General features: G+C 35.5%; 1 protein-coding gene across 6 annotated transcripts in view; it reads left to right on the top strand.

The window, feature by feature from the left end:
• The window catches only part of LOC145668056 (uncharacterized), a 47948-nt gene that overhangs the window by 9340 nt on the left and 20777 nt on the right, over positions 1 to 17831 (top strand). For all 6 annotated transcript variants that reach the window (XM_081735548.1, XM_081735552.1, XM_081735549.1 and 3 more), the window contains exon 2: positions 8703 to 9314. In XM_081735548.1, the coding sequence (XP_081591674.1) occupies positions 8773 to 9314 (542 nt within the window). In that variant the 5' untranslated portion in view covers positions 8703 to 8772. The remainder of the gene's footprint in view (positions 1 to 8702; positions 9315 to 17831) is intronic.

Raw genomic sequence — 17831 nt, 5'->3', positions numbered from 1 at the left:
TTTCTGTAGTAGTATGATCCGTAGAAAATGACAGCTGTCTTCTCCAAGAATGTGGTAAATGTCCTGGAGCTGAAGGAATAAGTATGGAGTCTTTATTTATTGATCCTGATGAAAATGAAAGTGTTACGTATACCATATTGGAAAACAATGATCTCGTTTAAAAAAAAAAAAAAAAAAAAAAAAAAAAAAAAATGCCACTTTGAGTTTTCATATCGTACGTTGCTGGTTTAACTGTAAGAATTATAATTCATGACTGTTATTCTGCAAAGTAAAATTCCGAGTTATCACCGGAAAAACATTCAAATTTTCATCTTTACGGCAGTGATATATTATTATGAAACAACTGAGAGTTTTGTTGTAATAAGCGACGACAAAATACACAATTCGGCTCATGTACCCATAGCCATAGACAAGATTCTAAAAATACTCGAAGAAAAGCGTATATATGTAGGTTATAAAAAAAAGTTCGAATACGTGAAAATAAGTGTCTACAATTTCCCGAACTGTGTCAGTGATTTCTGATGGTGCTGCATCCCACTTTAAAAATCGCTTTCAGATATTCGAGATGCAGTCAGGTCCTTTAAAGCAGTGTTTTTTCAGTGAAACCGGCCATGCAAGAGTCCCAGCGACTTTATTTGGGGGGGGGGGGGGCAGGGGCGGTCACTCAATGGAATGAAGAGAATAAGTCATTCCCCTGTGATATAGGAATAAAATAATATTATAAAGTACTGAAATAGTTTACTCAAACTGCAAATTATTTATGTTAAAACCTTTTTATTTTACTTATTTCTAAGTTTAAATACGCCAGAAGCTAACGTAGATACAGTCATTCCAACGCGCAGCTCTTTTGAATGCATTTTGCGCAGCGCGACCTAGTCGGAACGAGCCGGATCAATTGCCTTGCCGTACCGTGGTGTTGCGAGTGGGATTGCATTTTTGTAAGTATTCCGTAGAAACAAGTGTGTGTGGGTGTAGTGGCGATATTTTTTTCGTTTCGAACTGCAAATTGAAATAGCCTAAAGTGTTTCGCGGAGTAAATATTTATTTTAATGAGTTAAAATTTGGATGTTCAGGATTATACTTGGTTTCTTCAAGAAAAACTTGGATTATTTCGCAGGTTTATAAAGTGCATCTCTTTCTTAATACTTGTGGCGGCAATGCTAGGAAGGGAATGACTGTCCAGTTTGCATTCCATCAGCTTTAACCTATGGCAGCGTCGACGCAAGCCAGTGAGGAGAGTGGGGTGGGGGAAATACAAGATTGTGCATGCGTGTTAGAAACTTTAAAAGGGCGGTCATTTAATTCCTTTAGTTTTCAAGATAAAAAAGAAATAATTTCACAAGGACGATATACACCCGATCTGTCACATATACAAACAAAAACAAAACGTTCGTCATTTTAATAAGCAATAGTATGAAAAGACAGACTGGTTATTTGGTTGTAGGAAAACTTCAAAATTGTACTGCTGGCCTTGCCTGTTATTTTCAAACGAAAAAGGCACTTGGAATCAGTCAGGGTTTGATGACATGAACAATTTATTGAAAGCCACGCAACGTCATCAGCAATCACAAAATCATATTCGATCGCAAATCTGTCTCACAACTTTTGACTCAGTACGAATAGACTTTCAGCTAGACCAGCAACTTAAGCAAGAGACTATTAAGTATAACGAGCAAGTAAAAAATAATAGGAAAGTTGTACGACGAATGATTGATGTAGTTATATTCTTGGCTTGTCAAAAACTTAGTTTCAGAGGCCACTTGGAAGATAAAGAGTCGGTTAGCAGGGGGAACTATATTGAATTACTTCAGTTATTAAGAAAATATGATGAGGTTTTAGACAATCATTTTCAAATAGCTACAGTATTTTCGGGACTGTCAAAACATATACAAAATGACCTGATTCAAAACGTTGCCACTGTCATAATAAATGAAATTAAAAAGGAAATAGCTGATTCATCTTTCATTTCTGTGATACTAGACGAAATGAGTGATATATCATCACATTCTCAACTCTCAACAGTTGTAAGGTACCTTCTTCCCGATGGAGAAGTTGCTGAATGATTTCTGGGCTTTACATATGTCAGCTCAAATCGCACTGCAAGTGTTTAGCACAACACGTTTTCCAAACCCTCGAGAAGTATGATAGTGGTTCCAAACTAGTCACTCAGTGTTATGACGGTGCTGCAGTCATGTCTGGCGAAATGAATGGCCTTCAGAAGAAAATTAGAGATAAATATCCTGATGCATTGTTTATTCATTGTTTAGCACACGGCTTAATTTAGTACTCTCCCAGTCAATGTCGGCTATCAAAGAATGTAAAATTTTTTTTCATGACACTTAGTAGTTTTGCTTCTTTCTTTTCAAATTCCACAAAACGGATGGCAGCTTTAGATTCAGAAGTTAAGAAGAGATTTCGTAAAGTATGTCCCACTTGATGGAATTACAATTCAAGGCTTATTGAAACAATAGTAGAGTACAGAAATGAGTTGACGAATCTGTTCTATACTATTTTAGATAATCCACAAGAATGGGATAAAGACACATATCATGAAGCCCGGGGATTTGATTGTGTGCTTTCTGACTTTGAGTTTAACTTCTTGCTACTAACGTTCAGCGAAATATTTTGTTTAACGGGCTCCCTCTACGACGTTCTCCAGACCAAGTCACTTAATATAAATTACTGCATTAAAAAATGAAGGAAACAGAGGATATTCTGAAAGTCAAAAGAAATAATTTTGATTCAGTATGGAGAATTGTGACGCAAATGTAGGCCCTCCCAGGAAAAGACGTTGCACAAATGACGGTAATGATATGAAAACACATTATCGTCGTTTATATTGTGAAATATATGACTACATATGCGGCCAGATTGAGCTTAGATTCAGTAATTTGGGAAAATTAACATTTCTTCAGTTACTTGAAGAAAAGAACATACAGAAACCATTCCCAGATGCAGAATTTTCTTCACTGAAAGAAGGTTATGGCCAATACTTGGATTTCGCCCGGCTCAGAAGCGAACTCTGCGTCGCATATTCTACAAATGAATATTTACCAATGGGTGTTCCAAAACTACTTATCTATTTGAAAAGGACTGGATTGTCATCGTCTGCTTTCAAAGAACTCTATAAACTTTGTAGTCTGATTGCCACAATACCAGTTACAAGTTCTACTGCTGAACGCTCTTTTTCTGCACTTAGACGAATTCACACATTCTGCAGAAACACTCAAGATCAAGAGAGACTGTCTGATCTATCCTTGGTATCTATTGAAAAAAAGCTGGTGAAATTGCAACAAGCTGAAAGTGATGAGTTTTATAATCGAGTGATTGAAGAGTTTGACAAGAAAGGGAGGAGAATATATTTAAAATTTAAGTGAGGGAGTGGATTTTATAATAGGTTGATTCAAGAGTTTTTCAAGAAACAAATAATGGACCTAAAATTTAAGTTACATAGTGAATTTTATGATCGGGTAATTGAACAATTTGACAAGAAAGGAAGAACATTTAAGTGAAGTGTTAAACAGTGGTGACTTTTTTTTCTTAGCGGATGATTGAAGAATTTGACAGGAAAGGAAGACGAATAGACTTAAAATTTAGGTAACATGGTGAATTTTATAATCGAGTAATTAACGAAGAATTTGTCAGGAAAGGATGGAAAAATTTAAGTGACAAGTGAGTAATATAAAATATTTAAGTTGTTTGTAGTATTAGGTACCTTAACAATTGCTTCCCTCATTCCATAAGTCACCAACCACCACTGGGGGGTGGAGGGGGATTGTAAAGAATGTGCAAATGATTAATTCACGTTAAAAAAAATGTTTTCGAAGACCATTTAAAGTAAGTGAACTTAAAATTTGTGTGTTTCGTAATCGTAATTTCGATCTCAGATTACTTCGGTTTAAGAGAACGGAGGAGAAGGGGAAGGCTCATTTTACTATTTCAGAGAGCCTTTTTGATCAAAATAATAAAAAGCAGTCAGGAAAAAACTTTTGTGCGTTATCCAATGAATATGAACCACAAACATCATCAAATTGTTGCACTTTTATTGTTCCTAGTTTTGCCAACTGTGACATCAAAGTTAGTGAAACTTCGTTAACTTCAAAAGGCCGTAGTTAATTCATGAAGCATTGGTCAAAAATGATATTTCGTGTATTTATTACTCGTGTAAAGTTGAACCATCTGACAAAATTTCAGAATTTTAAAAAATATAATTTTTTTCGAGAAAATGGCGCCCAAAAATGGCGATTTTTGAAAACTTCACATATTCTCCAATTTTTTGCGACAAAACAGAAGCGATAAAAAATATTTTTCGGAAAGCGGGTTACTAGGTCTTACCAACTGTGAAAGCAGAATTTTAAAATTCGAACTGGAAGTGCTCGAAAAAAAATCGCAAACTTCAACTTTTCAGATAAACTGACGTTCAATTGTTAATTTATGTACAAAAAGATACACATTACCTAACCAAACTATAATAAAATATAGTTTATTTATAACCCTATGTCATACCACAACAAGAATTATAATTCTACCTGTCTCCATAACTCAATGGTAATCCTCCGAAGTTGACCATTTTCCATGTTTTCTTCGATTCATAAATTGTACTCCGCGTCTTGGATGGCCCATTAGTTGGTGGGAATTTTTTTGGACAAAAAAAAAAAAAAAAAAAAAAAAGTTCCTTAAAAACATGTCTATTTGCTATTTGAAAAATTTCAACAATATCTGAAATAGTGATGGTACAATTTTATTTATTTATTTATTTTATTTTTTATTTTATTTTATTTTATTTTATTTTTATTTTTTTATTTTTTTTTTTGTGCATGAGTTGAAATGGAACTCATGCAAACATTTTTTTTAAATGGCTGGACCTCTTCTGTTAAACATAGGCCAAGATATGAGTTCAAACAAAATCATATGAAAGATAATAAAATGTATAACATTGTATGCTATGTGTACATGTAGACGTACTTTCGCAATAGTTGATGAATGAATAAATATCTTCATTTTTGAATTAAAAAAATTAGTGAAATTACTGAGAGACTTCTATTTCCTCTTTATGGATAGATGTTATATACAACTTCCCACAATTGTTTTAGTTCTGAGAACCGGAATTTTGATTTCTTGTCGGTCTGTAAACATTGTGGATTTTCTAAAATCAGATATTTTAATCATCACATATTTGAGAAAGAGCACATGTGAAAAATTCTAAATGTGCACAAAATAGACAATAGTTGTGTAGTAACAAGTGGCTAAAATTTCATCAGTAGGACTGTGTTAGTTTCTGAGTTATTAGATTTTTCATAGTGGTATTTAATGGCTTCGAAGATTCTAGAACACAGGGCCCCCTTTATAAAACTAATAAAATATATTTTACGTACCTTGTTTTTGCTTCTTTTTCGTTCCATATTCGTTTCTGTGTTCTTTTCTTTCCGGTTTTGGACTCTTCTTGTCGTTGAAATATATTAACACCTAAACTAAAAACACTGAATTTAATTTTTTGAATAGCCCACTACAGCACCATATTTGTTTACTTAGTTGTATTCATTCCATGCAGTTTCGTTTTCGTATGTGGAGTCGATGTTGAATTGCTCGTTGGCAGTAGACGTGGTATATGATTGTTATGCGTAAATTTGTCGAAGTATTTATATATTGCAATATATTGCTTTACATCTCGTGTATTCTGTGTATATTTTATAGGTTCTTTTAGTTGAGTTGAGTTGAGTTGATTTTGAATTGAACGTCCCTTTCAGCGGCGAGGCTATATGAGACGGGACCTACCGATTAACGTGGAATCCGAACCACATGAGCTTCCACCGGGAATCGAACCCGGCTCTCCCACTCCAAGATTCTTTTAGTGTTTTATTTATTGATGCTATTCTGTTTCTATGTGTTTGAGTTTTATGGGTTTACATTTTATTTATTTATTTTTTTGGTGGCATACAGTGTGGTGTTCTTTGAAATTCCTTTGTTCGCTATAGGCATATTCTGTTGCATTCTCTGATGCTATTGATGTTCCTGGTTACATTTGTTTTTAGGGGAAGTTGGGTGAATTACTAGTTTACCAAAATTCTACTAGCATTGAAGGATTTCTTCTAATACATATTCTAAAATAATATATGTTTAGGGGATGTGGGGGCCCCACTTATTTTATAATGTAGATTATTGGAAGAAATTCTTTTATGCAAGTAGTATTTTGGTTAGTTAATAGTTTGAAATAGAACTTTGTCGTAATTCATCTAACTTGACCTCTCGGTGGTGGACGTGTGTTCTAGAACCTTGCCTCTTAAAGCGCTATGAGGCGTAGTAGATTTAAGTTTGTAGCAAAAGTTAAAGTAATACATTAATAATGTTCATTAAGAAAATCATGGTTACTTTATGAATCTTAACTTGTACAAAAATCAAACTAACTTCTATTTCTTTTCTTCCTACAGCTCTACTGTTAAGATATCAGTGATGTAAACAGATGACTAATTTCTGTACAAAGTTAATAACTGGTATTGAAGCTACGACCTGTAGCAGTTATGAACTCTATTAGTGTTAATTTAGCTCGCAAACTTTCTTACTTTTAGATTTGAAAAAAGGTTCTTGGGCCATTGGGATGGAAAAAGTGAACAAAATGATCGTTATTTTCCTGACTGGGGTTTTCAATTCTTCCAATCCACCACTTCTTGACGTAAATGCAGGTTACTGAATTTAATGATTTGCCGTATTTTGATTACAACTGCAGCTCCAATCCTGATTGGTGACAGGCTATATTTTCGGAGTCAAACCTAAATGTGGTTAGTAGCGCTTTACTAGTCCATTATAAGATCTAGTGCCGATCACTCTACGTTTCGGCAGTGATGAACTTACATAAACTATAAACTCTAATGGCAAGTAATATATACTTCTTCACTTCTACAAGTTATCAGTTTCTCACTGATTAGCTTTGTCACTAACCCATTATGAGTGACAATGGATGCTTCGTCAAGTTACTGAATCCCACTTGACCTAAGTTTCTTCATGAATGTCTATCGTCTATCCTCTGACTCGTATTGGTCGCTATCTTTAATTCTAAAATTTTATATCAGAATTTTTGCTGAGGTCGTTAACCTAAATGCCCGTGGATGTGACGTAAAGCCAAGTACAGTAAGAAGACTATCCGAGTTTAGGTTCCAGAATTCAGAATTTAGGAAATAAGACAGAAATATGTCTATTCTAGCTTTCCGGAATGAGATAACTCATTATGTAGGCACATTTACCCTCAGCACGAAGAGAGAATTCACAGACGTGATTGTATAACAATTCTTTATATCATGTTAGAAATTCCCATACATACAGTTATTTACACATCCATTCATTTTCGTCTTTTCTGATCTTTCTTAAACATATACCGTTAAAATAAAAGTTTAAATTCATCTTCAAATAAAATTTAGGATTAGGTCTACGTCATTTCCGAGCTTAAATAACATCTTGCTACTGCAAAAGACATATATCCAAAAGTAAAATAAAAGCTAGAATTATATACGAAAAGTAAAATTTGGAAAATGAAGAATGAAACAATATAAAGTTAGTTTCTGAATATGAAAATAATAATGTTCCTGCGTTTTAAGGAAATATCCTTAGATCAAAATGCTTTAAAGTCCTGTTAAATGCTATATAAAGCAAGACTGTTTAGCATTGTCTGCAATTCATGCTGGATCTCCCAAATGGTCTGGAAACATCAGTCTTTCAATCTCGTTATGAGTTCTAGTTAAATCAATGCTGCTGTTATATCTGGTAATGATAGAGGACAAGAAGGTTTCTTCTTAAACCACGACTCGAAAATCATTGCACATATTGGGACGTTCCTGTATTTTGACAGTTGTCACAAGCCTGGAAAGAAATCGGGCCGTGGTTCGATGTCAAATGATCCATAGGAACTCTCTGGTATGTTCCATATTCCAGTCGGTGGTATCACAAAGTTTGAGAATGGTTCAGCGTCAGTCCTTGTTCACGGATTCGCCATTTGCCAGAATGTCTGGTGTTGTAATCCTTCCTTGAACTCTTTCTCATCGGAGAAGGTTGAAACAGGAATGAAACTCGAATCACTTATGTAGCATCTAGGAATTGTGCACGAAATACGTACAGTATCAACAATAGAATCTGCATGGCAATTTTAGTAAGTTTCGCGCAAATAACCAATGTCCATTTCTTGCACTTTAAATATTCAATAAAAGTTGCTACTAGTACTGGAACCACAATCGAGTTTCATGTATTTAGACATTTATTCACGTAACAAGAGCCCATGTCGCACACTCAGTTCTCAGTTGATGCAGTGCTCTGCTACAAACTGTTGACAAATGATGAACACTTTCAGTAAAATCCTTGATACTAATTGTTAACTATATTTCATATTTAAATTTTAATGTAAAATAAGTATAATGTGTTTTAGAGCGTTCGCTATGTTTTGACTAAAATTAACTAAAATATGAACTTGCTTTAGTTAATAAGTTTAATATTTTTCTGAAAATGGATATCCATTTACGGTATTGTCCATTATTTCAAAATGAAGATAATTATTTAAGTACATATATATATTTCCCAATCTCAAAAAGAAAATCGTTCTTTCCAAGTAATAACAAACTGTTCAAATCAGCGCACTCTGATGTTCAGGAAGTAAGTATCCACTGTTGGTAGTTACTGTGTTACAATACTGATTGATGATTTTTCTTTCCACATTTCAGCGACCAGTAGAATTCGTGACGCTGGACATTGGTAATTTTTCGGAATTGTTGGTCACATCTTGTAAAAAAAATGAGTATTACATTTGAGTTTGTGGATGTCAATGATGATGTCAACGGAGACCAACCATTTATTTTAGTGAAAGATAGCCTTGAATCGTTTCCAATTAAAAACGAGTATGTTGGAGACATTACACATGATATTAAGTACATAAAAGATGAGCAGAACAGTGATAGAGAGTCTGTGGTCCCAACATTGGACATTAAGGCTGAGGATTCACCGTGGGAATTTAAGTCAACGTTTTTCAAGCAAGAAGCAGTTAATTCGTCGCTTTTGCCAGTTGATGCAAACTTGAAATCATCACCACCACCTGTGGAAATTAAGATTAGCCATGCCTGTAATGAAGATGATGTATTTACAAGTGAAGAGGTTCCGTTAGTAACTTTCAGAGACGATAAATCCCTGCTTGTAACGGACTACTGTAAAGATGAATCATTCATGAAATTGGAGAACTCAGAAAAAAGTTGCTCTGGTGACGATTTGTCCGATATTATTACAGCTTTGGGGATTACAATTGAAGAGTCTACAAATATAACTCCATTAGGAGAAACGAGGTAAACTGTATTAAGCTTTTCTTTTATGATTATTAGAGTAGCATAGAGTAACACATTTATAAATGGAGTTGGGAGTTTAAGTGTTGTTATTATTCCACTGGTATATAACACTAAAGGCTTGTGAGTATATTTTCAGCTCCATTGTGTAAGAATATCTTTAATATTTTCCATGCAAGATATACTAAAACAGCCGCCTGTTTTTCCGTACAAAGAATGAATCAAGAACAATTCATATTACGGAAGCTTCTGCCCTGTAGAAAGGAACAACAATATAGAAATGTTAAACTCTTTTGTGGCTACATAGTTTGCTACACTCCTTCGGCTCGAATGACCCAGTTTGGATTACCATTGAAGCTAATATAATTCGACTTCCCGTTAGCTGTGGGTCCACTTCTCATTAGACTCTGCACGGAAAAGGGCATAAAATCAAATCCAAAAATGCACCTAAAATAATGATTTCTCCCAGTTAAAATACATGCATTATTGGTATAGGCAGAAGAAGTCCCTTCTAGCCTAGTTATTGAAACTAAATATTTATAAATGTAAAACACGTTTTGTAGACATGCTGCCCCGAAAACTGGCAGATCTTGTGAAGAAATTCCATATAGATCAATGCTTTTGCAAAATTGTCGATATGCATTTCTGTAGTCTATTTCATTGAATAACATATCAGATATTAGAATGCACCTATCCCATTTGTTAAATCCTAGATTCACGTTTCGAGTAGTGCATCAGATCTTGGTTATGGAGGATAGTTAGCCAATCAACCATCAATTAAACAAATAAGCATTGGTCTACTTTAGTAAAGTGTTCAAATATTGTATATGAGTGAGATAACTTGAGTAACTAATGTTCCAAGTATTTCTTTCTCTTTAGTTATATTAATTTCTAAGTAACATTAGAGAGGACGAACACGTTTGAGAAGATTCTTTTAGACATTCATGTGCTCCCTATGGACACGTAGCTACTCTGCCCACGCCGTGTCCTCAGGAATTCAAAGATGTTCCTCAGGTATCTTTGATACCTTGTATGAACACTGAAAGTTTGAAAATCACCTATCAATAGCACCCTAAAGCACGTGTTTGTGTAATGACCATCCAATCTAATGCACAACCGTAGTCGCAGTATCCAAACCGACTACACACGCAGGAGAATATCGTGTGAAATGTGGTCACACATGTGCTGAATGAACTCCTGATCTCACCATACAGCATCAGTTTGAGATGGTGCTTCAGATAGAAATCAAGAGGTGTGAGCTCAGGTGATCTGGACTGCCATTCCATTGGAGCATGGCGACCAATCCACTTCCCTTGGAGTTCTACATTGAGTCATTGACACACACCATCGCCACACTGAAAAGTTTGAAAATAAGAAGGAAAGTTCTATGTGAGTTCAGAAGAGAAGGAAACCCATATTCCTGCAGGAGCCTCAGGATACTGTTGCACCGTTAAGGTAGTATTCATGAAAAATGGACCACTGATGCAAATATCCCTTATACCAAATCTCCAACAACATTACCTTTGCAGGACTGTGTTCCTTAATCGGATCAACCCAGTTCGGAGTACTGTCACACAAGTACCAACAATTATGCCGACTGATTTCCCCATTCAAACAGAAATAGACCTCGTCGATGACAAGTACACAATGTGTAAACGAGCAGTCCAGCTCGTGTTGGTGCATAGCCCACGTACACAATTGCAGAACTCCACCCATCGATCTGAGTCAACCTCAAGTTCATATTGCATGTGTAGTTTATGAGGGTACCAGTGATTGATACAGAATATCCGGACAGTGGAGGACTGGCTCATACCATTTAAAGTGAATGACTGCGAGTACTACGTTTGAGACTTAACAAACGATCATAGAACCGTCGCTGTCGTCTCCTCATTGGTGACAGTTTTTGGTTACGCACTACGTCACCTGTCTTCCACAGTGCCAGTTTCTGGAAATTTGGCGATCACGTAAGCGACTGTGCTGTGCGACACTGTATGTCTTTTTGGGTAGCGTTAGTTGTAATTTTCTGCCATGTTTCTGGAACTGCGTTCTCTGGATATTAGATGATTTTTATGTTCTCTTTTTTTGTCAGGGGTATCTTATATCGCCTGCAACATTAAGAAATTCTGTTAGTAACAATGAGGCTTTTCAAACTTTCTTTGTTCATAACCTGCAAACCGCACAAGATATGAAAGAAACAGTTACCCTAAAAGTTGGGAGCCTTCCTCTACAATAATCTCTCGTTAATAGTTTCAAAATAAAAGAGTACCCAAAGAGTTCTGACTCGCCTATATACAATGAGTGCAAATAAAAATATTGATTATCGTAGTGACTTAAATATTTATGTAGGCCTAATAGCCAACTGGAGGGCTCAGTGGTAGAGCGCGCCCCTGAAAATAGTTTGATGCCATGGGAGTTTTGGTGGGTTTTCTTCATTTTCCTCGTTTACGGCAGTAAATTTCTTTAGCAGCAAGGGACCACGAAATTAACAGAACCAATAGAACCATGTCTTCACCGACAGGAGTATCGCGATTTCTATTAAGTTTTCAAGTTCTGTTTAAGAACACCAGCATCATCTTGAGCTTGTTTCCGCTCATGCTAGAGCTTCAAACTTCTGAGATAATCGGAAATAAAACACTTGTATTATTTCTAACTTTTTATTTTATTTTTATTTATTTATTTTTTTTTTTAATATTAGACTTATTGGAGCATTCTTTGGTGTATTGAGGATAACTAAAGTAGATGCATCGCTGATGTTCGGCAAATCGCTGATGTTCCATAACCTTTGTATTTGTACTGTTATTGTTGTAATAGTCGAATATAGTAATTGGAAAAGGATCAAAATATATTTGCACTTAATATATTTCTGAAAGGTGGGACCTACAATGCAGCTTATTTTCTCAATTCTGTACAACACAATGTGAAAGGAATCCCCCATCAACAATATAAATATTCATAGAATCAAATTCAACTCTCATTGGTTGAAATCAAATCCAAAGAGATCCAGGTGTGTCACTAAAGAGTATAAATGGAGATGAAGCTGGTATACATTGGAAGAATTCTTAGGTTGATGTTTTTCAATGGTTAAGTACTGAAATAGCAAGGTATAATGGATGACTACAGTTTCACGGCGATCTTCTGCAGAATGAAAGAGCTACGAAAGTGGAGTTATTTTGCGCATTTCAAGTTGATACTATCAAATTGCTTGCCGGTCGTATTTCTCATAGAGATAGGTCACACTTCGTAAGCATTGGAACAGTTATTTTATGATCACCGACAATTCCACTGCTGTTTACAGTTGGTTTCATTTCTGGGAAAAGGTCATGTGATTTAAACTGTCTTAACAATATTTGTACGCCTCGTTGCTTCTTTCTTGTATCAAAATGTTGATCTGTTTTATCCATCCTATCATTACAATTTTTGCTGTTCCTTCGTACACACTGCTCATCACATGCATATTACAAATTATTTTGCTCAGCACACTTCCTGAGTATTTGTTTTTCGTGCAACACCTCCGTCAGTGTTCGTTGATTTCATTAGTGATTTTTCAATGACCTTGTTAGTCCAAGTTCTGGAACTTGATTTATTAGAATATGGTGTGGGGAAGAGCTGTTAGTAAAGGTCTTGAATGCACCATCTTTCGTGGAACTCTCTACCATATTCAGGAGATAAAAGTGCGCCGATTTACATAACGAAAATGTCCTAATGCGTAAAAGTACTGATTCTCTAATTGTTTCCATTCTTTCAGATTTTATAGAATAGTTTTGGTGCTACGATGCTACTTCTCCGTGCATAAATAACATTGTGTGTAAATTTTGGTAGAATTAACAATTTTAAAACATACCGTATTTACGCGAATATAAGACGCACCGCTAATTTTTGAAGGAAAAGTTGGAAAAAACAATTCCTCGAATGTAAGATGCACGCTTGGCGGAAATGAAAAAAAACCTACACTGCATTGATTTTAAAGAATGAAGAAAGAAAAAAAAGATTAATAAACATGGGAAAATAAAGAAACATTGGATTTACTGCTGGAATTTACGGCATATTGATGTGCATCTGCTGGGGCTTTTTTCCTCTAATGTAATTACGGTACAAACACTTGCTTGCATTAGTTTTATAGCAATCCATTATCGGTATCATCATATTATATCAGTATGTATATTATACTGGAATATTATACCAGTATCTACAGACAAACACAAACAAGCAAATAATTATTCAGCAATTATTTAAACTTGTTTCTTTTCTTCTGTTTTGCACTCACGCTCGCAAAAACAACACTGACACGTTATTGCTCATCATTTGTTTCCTCATCGACATCACCATCGTTTCCGATTTTTCCACTTTTGATGGCCTAATACACACAAAAGACACATCCTTTACAGAATCGTGATTAACAGGATTAGCAAAACTCAGTCTAATCTGGCCTAAATTTGCATAACTCAAATCTAAGACGCACCTTGATTTGCAGGCAAAAAAAAAAAAAAAAAAAAAAAAAAAAGTCGTAGAAACGCGTAAATACGGTATTTAATTTTTCCATTGTCTCTTTGAACAGTCAAGTCTCGTAGACTTTGTCTTGCACGTTATTATAGGGAGCTAGCTAACTTGTTTACCAGCGGTAGAGGGGGGGGGGGGGGAATTCAACATGTTTTCTGCCTGACTTGCGATACTCCCTTACCCTTCTTGTATATGTCAGCGTTGCCAGGGGTAGAAAACTGTCACGTGAATGCAGTGGCGTAGCACAGTTTTGCGGGCCCCCCTGCAAAGTATAGAGAAGGGGCCCTAGTTCTAAAGCCGATAGAAGTAAGGTTGAAGTTCTACTTCTTTAAATCTTTATTCATCACAAGACTTCGGGGCTCCGTATACCTCGGGGCCCCCCCGCAATGCGGGGGTTGCGGGGGCAGCTGCTACGCCACTGCGTGAATGTAATTCTGAAGAGTCAGTGTGAGTTGGTTATTTGTTGAGTGCTGTTGTGGTTTTGTTGCTTATTATTCATTTGACAGTGGCTTTACAGCGTAAGAGAGGGCAAACTATACACAATGAAGCTAAAGAAGTAATGCCAGACAGCTCTGCCACGCGGGTAGTTATAAAATATAGAAGGTGAGTAATATACAAAATGTACCCAAATACGGTAACTGCTTATGCAAATTTGTAAATGACGAGTTTTTTTTTTTTTTTTTTTTTAAATCTTTCAATAGGGATTGCATAATTTGCATAAACTCTTTGAATTAAGTGAGTATTAGGTGAATTTTTTTGCGAACGCACTCGCAACCCTGCCCAGGACCGTCGAGTGACCGTTTCTTGATGACGAGGGTGGGGCACCTGTCAATCAAGTCTGAATTCCTCAGCCTCGCATTAAAGCCAGCTCCCTATAATACATTCTTTCCATTAAATTTTCACAAAAATCTGTAACAAGAGTTATCAGAAATTTAAACTGATATGTGCTTTGAAAACTAAGAACTGAGAAATGGTAACCTCCCTCTGAAAGAAAAAACAAATAAGTGGCAGAAAGTTGTGCGTCATAGAGTAAGTTTCACAGTTATATTCTCAAATTATCTGCAGTGTGTTTGGAAGTTGGTTGTTTATTTATTGCTGAAGGTTAAAGGAGACAGATGTTTTAATAAAAACGAATGATTATTTTAAAAAAATGAAGAATGACAAGTGGGAGGAAACGGGAGAGCTCAGAGAAAATCCATGGACATGATGTTTCCCACCACAAACTCACATGCCTGGCATAGGGAGAAGTGAGCGCTCTACCACTGCTAATGAGTGTTAGGTGAGATAAATGGGGTCCTTCCATATGTCCCTAAAATTTCTGAATCAAAATTAAATAAATAAAAAAAAAAAAAAAAAATGGTGAAAACGTAATTCCTTAAGTCTTGAGTGGAGGGTGTCATTCCTTACCATCCTGATTATCGCAGATTCAAAGCCAAGTTTTGTGTTCGTTGATAAATCGTTACAGAATGTTGTCGGTAGTGGCGTTTTCAAAGAAACATACAGTCTCTTAGTATTTACTGCTTTAGCATTGTTCACCAGAGCATCATGGTTCATATATCATTCTTTTCAGAATGAAACAAACTTTCAAATTAGACCAGGTCCTCAAGTGTTTGACGTACGCGAAAATGTAAATAATGAGAGAATTCGCGAAATTTCATTCCAAAAGAAAGTCCCGGGAAGTTTTGCACTTCCTGGACTAGCCCCGGCCGCAGACACCCGGATACAATCAACCCTGGAAAATGCCTTTCCATTTGTAACTCGTGTGTCAATACGCATTGTTATTTTCAGTAGTTATGAGAGAAGAAGTATTTCTCAGCACGGTTGGAAGATTAAAAATTTCATGTACAAAAAGTGAAAAAATAGGAGATGAAATTAGAATTTTTAACCATACGGCACTATTCATGATTATACGTCATCCTCTTCACAATTTAATATATCACCTTGCATACGTATGCATGCCGTTCACAAAAATAAAAATTTGTAATAATTTCTGAAATTCGAAACATTTTTCTTAAATTCGAAAAGGTAAGTATTTCACCCCTTATACTTCCTAATTTAAAGGGAATATATATCATATTACTTCAGAATCTTTTGTCATTTGTTACGAAAATTATCGTTGAACATATTTTTGTAATTGGGAACAGGATAGGAAATTCACCTTTATATTCTTGACGGGCTGGGAAATATGTTTTTCCCTCATAACTGTTCAAATATTACAATGCTATTTGGCACATGAGCTACGAATGGAATAAAGTATTTTCAAGGTAGACTGTATCCCGATACCTCCAGCCGGTCCCGTTCCCGAAAGGGATTTTTGGATGGAAATTTCACGAATTATCTGAAATTTCCCTTCTAGTGTACTTCATACAGTAGCGGATCTAATCCATTTTGAAAAGAATGACGTACGAGCCATGATACTCGGACCAATATTGCTAAAGGAGTAGATAGTTAACTGAAAGTCTAGATTTTTCCTTAAAATTCCCATGATTCTAATTGAAATGTATTTCAAAACAAAGAGTTAAAATGAGTTAAACGTGACGTCATGATCCTTTATTTGAGTCGCATCTGAAAGTAGCTTACTTTGTTTCCTTGAAACTTTCGAAATCTAAAGGGATAAAAGCAGTTTAGTGAAGGAGGGACTTTCCAGAGCTGGTGATAGAGGGCAAATGAGTATGACATAAGGTATAGTCAAACTCCAACAAAAATTTAAACAAATGTTCTCATAAATACTATATACGCGATCCTCATTTCCATTGTGCGTGCTTGCTACGGACACAAACCTCGAATCTTACTTTAAATAGTAGATGTCATCTTCCTTGCCGCTAAAAATTAACGTTAAACTCCAATCAATCGTAAATACTGCTTTTAATGAAGATTTGCTTACGTAAACTTGCGTTTATGCTGAAATTAAACAAGCCCTAGAAATTTCTTACATGTCCGATAATACTATATTTAAAAAGTACATTAGCAAAATTAAAATTTCTGTACTGTTATTTAGGTTTATGAAATTTGAAATTTGAATTTTGCTATACATAAACAAAAACGTTATTTGTATTCAATTCTGTACTACTACTTCTATTAGAAATACAGATGTACACAAAAGAATATCAGGTTTTTTAAAAGTGTGTAATATCTCTAAATTTTTCCTTATAATGAATTACACGCAAAATTAAGAAGTAAGTTTTCGTTTCGAGCAGCACCCCAACAATAGTGGAGTTCTCGTCCTTGAATCAGCTCTATGACATAATGAAAGCGAGAGCTGCTTCGATTTTCGCCTCGAGTATGTAGCTGATGCACGTCCATACAATCTTGTATAATACTCCCCCCCCCCCCCGAAAACATGTATTAAGCAAATCAGATGACCTTGTAGGCCACACTAAATAAGCTCTGTCATCCAGTCCATGGCCACTAATCCCATGGTTGGGAATTATGTCATTCAACCATTCCCGTTACAGAGCAATTCTCATGAGGAAGCACGCCATATTCGCCACACTATAAACATCTGTGGTTCATCTTGGAGTTAAAAGCCATACTTGTATCATATCCAGTTATGTTTGTTTCAGCCGGAAAGGGGAAGGGGGGGGGGGGGAACTGCCGTTACGGTGGAGCGAAAAGATCAGATTTTCGAGTATCGAATTCTAATAGGGTTAGAAAGTTGCGTATTGGCGTGCTAATCAATTGAAAAGTTAAAAAATCACACTTTGAATCTTCAGTTCGCGCAAACGGCCTAAAGATTGAAATAAAAGACCAAAAAAAATAAATAAAATAAAATAAAAAAAATAAATAAATAAATAAAATAAAAAAGCACCAAAATTTACCTTTACGCGAAAAAGTCAAATTTTCGAGTATCGAATTCTAATAAAACTCGAAAGTTACATATTAGCATAAACGTAAATTTTGGTGTTTTTTAGATGCTTCGGACTGCAGTGAGCTGATAGATTAGAGAAAATGTAAGGTGTCACCTCCTCCAGTGCTCGAAAGCTTGACAACAGAAACTATTTTATCATTTATCATGATGTTTAT

The sequence above is a fragment of the Thermobia domestica genome, chromosome 13 (genome assembly GCF_964235325.1).
Source record: "Thermobia domestica chromosome 13, izTheDome1.hap1.1, whole genome shotgun sequence".
Classification (NCBI taxonomy): Eukaryota; Metazoa; Arthropoda; class Insecta; order Zygentoma; family Lepismatidae; genus Thermobia; species Thermobia domestica.
The sequence above is the reverse complement of the archived record's forward strand: the minus strand, read 5'-3'. Positions and strand labels throughout refer to the sequence as shown.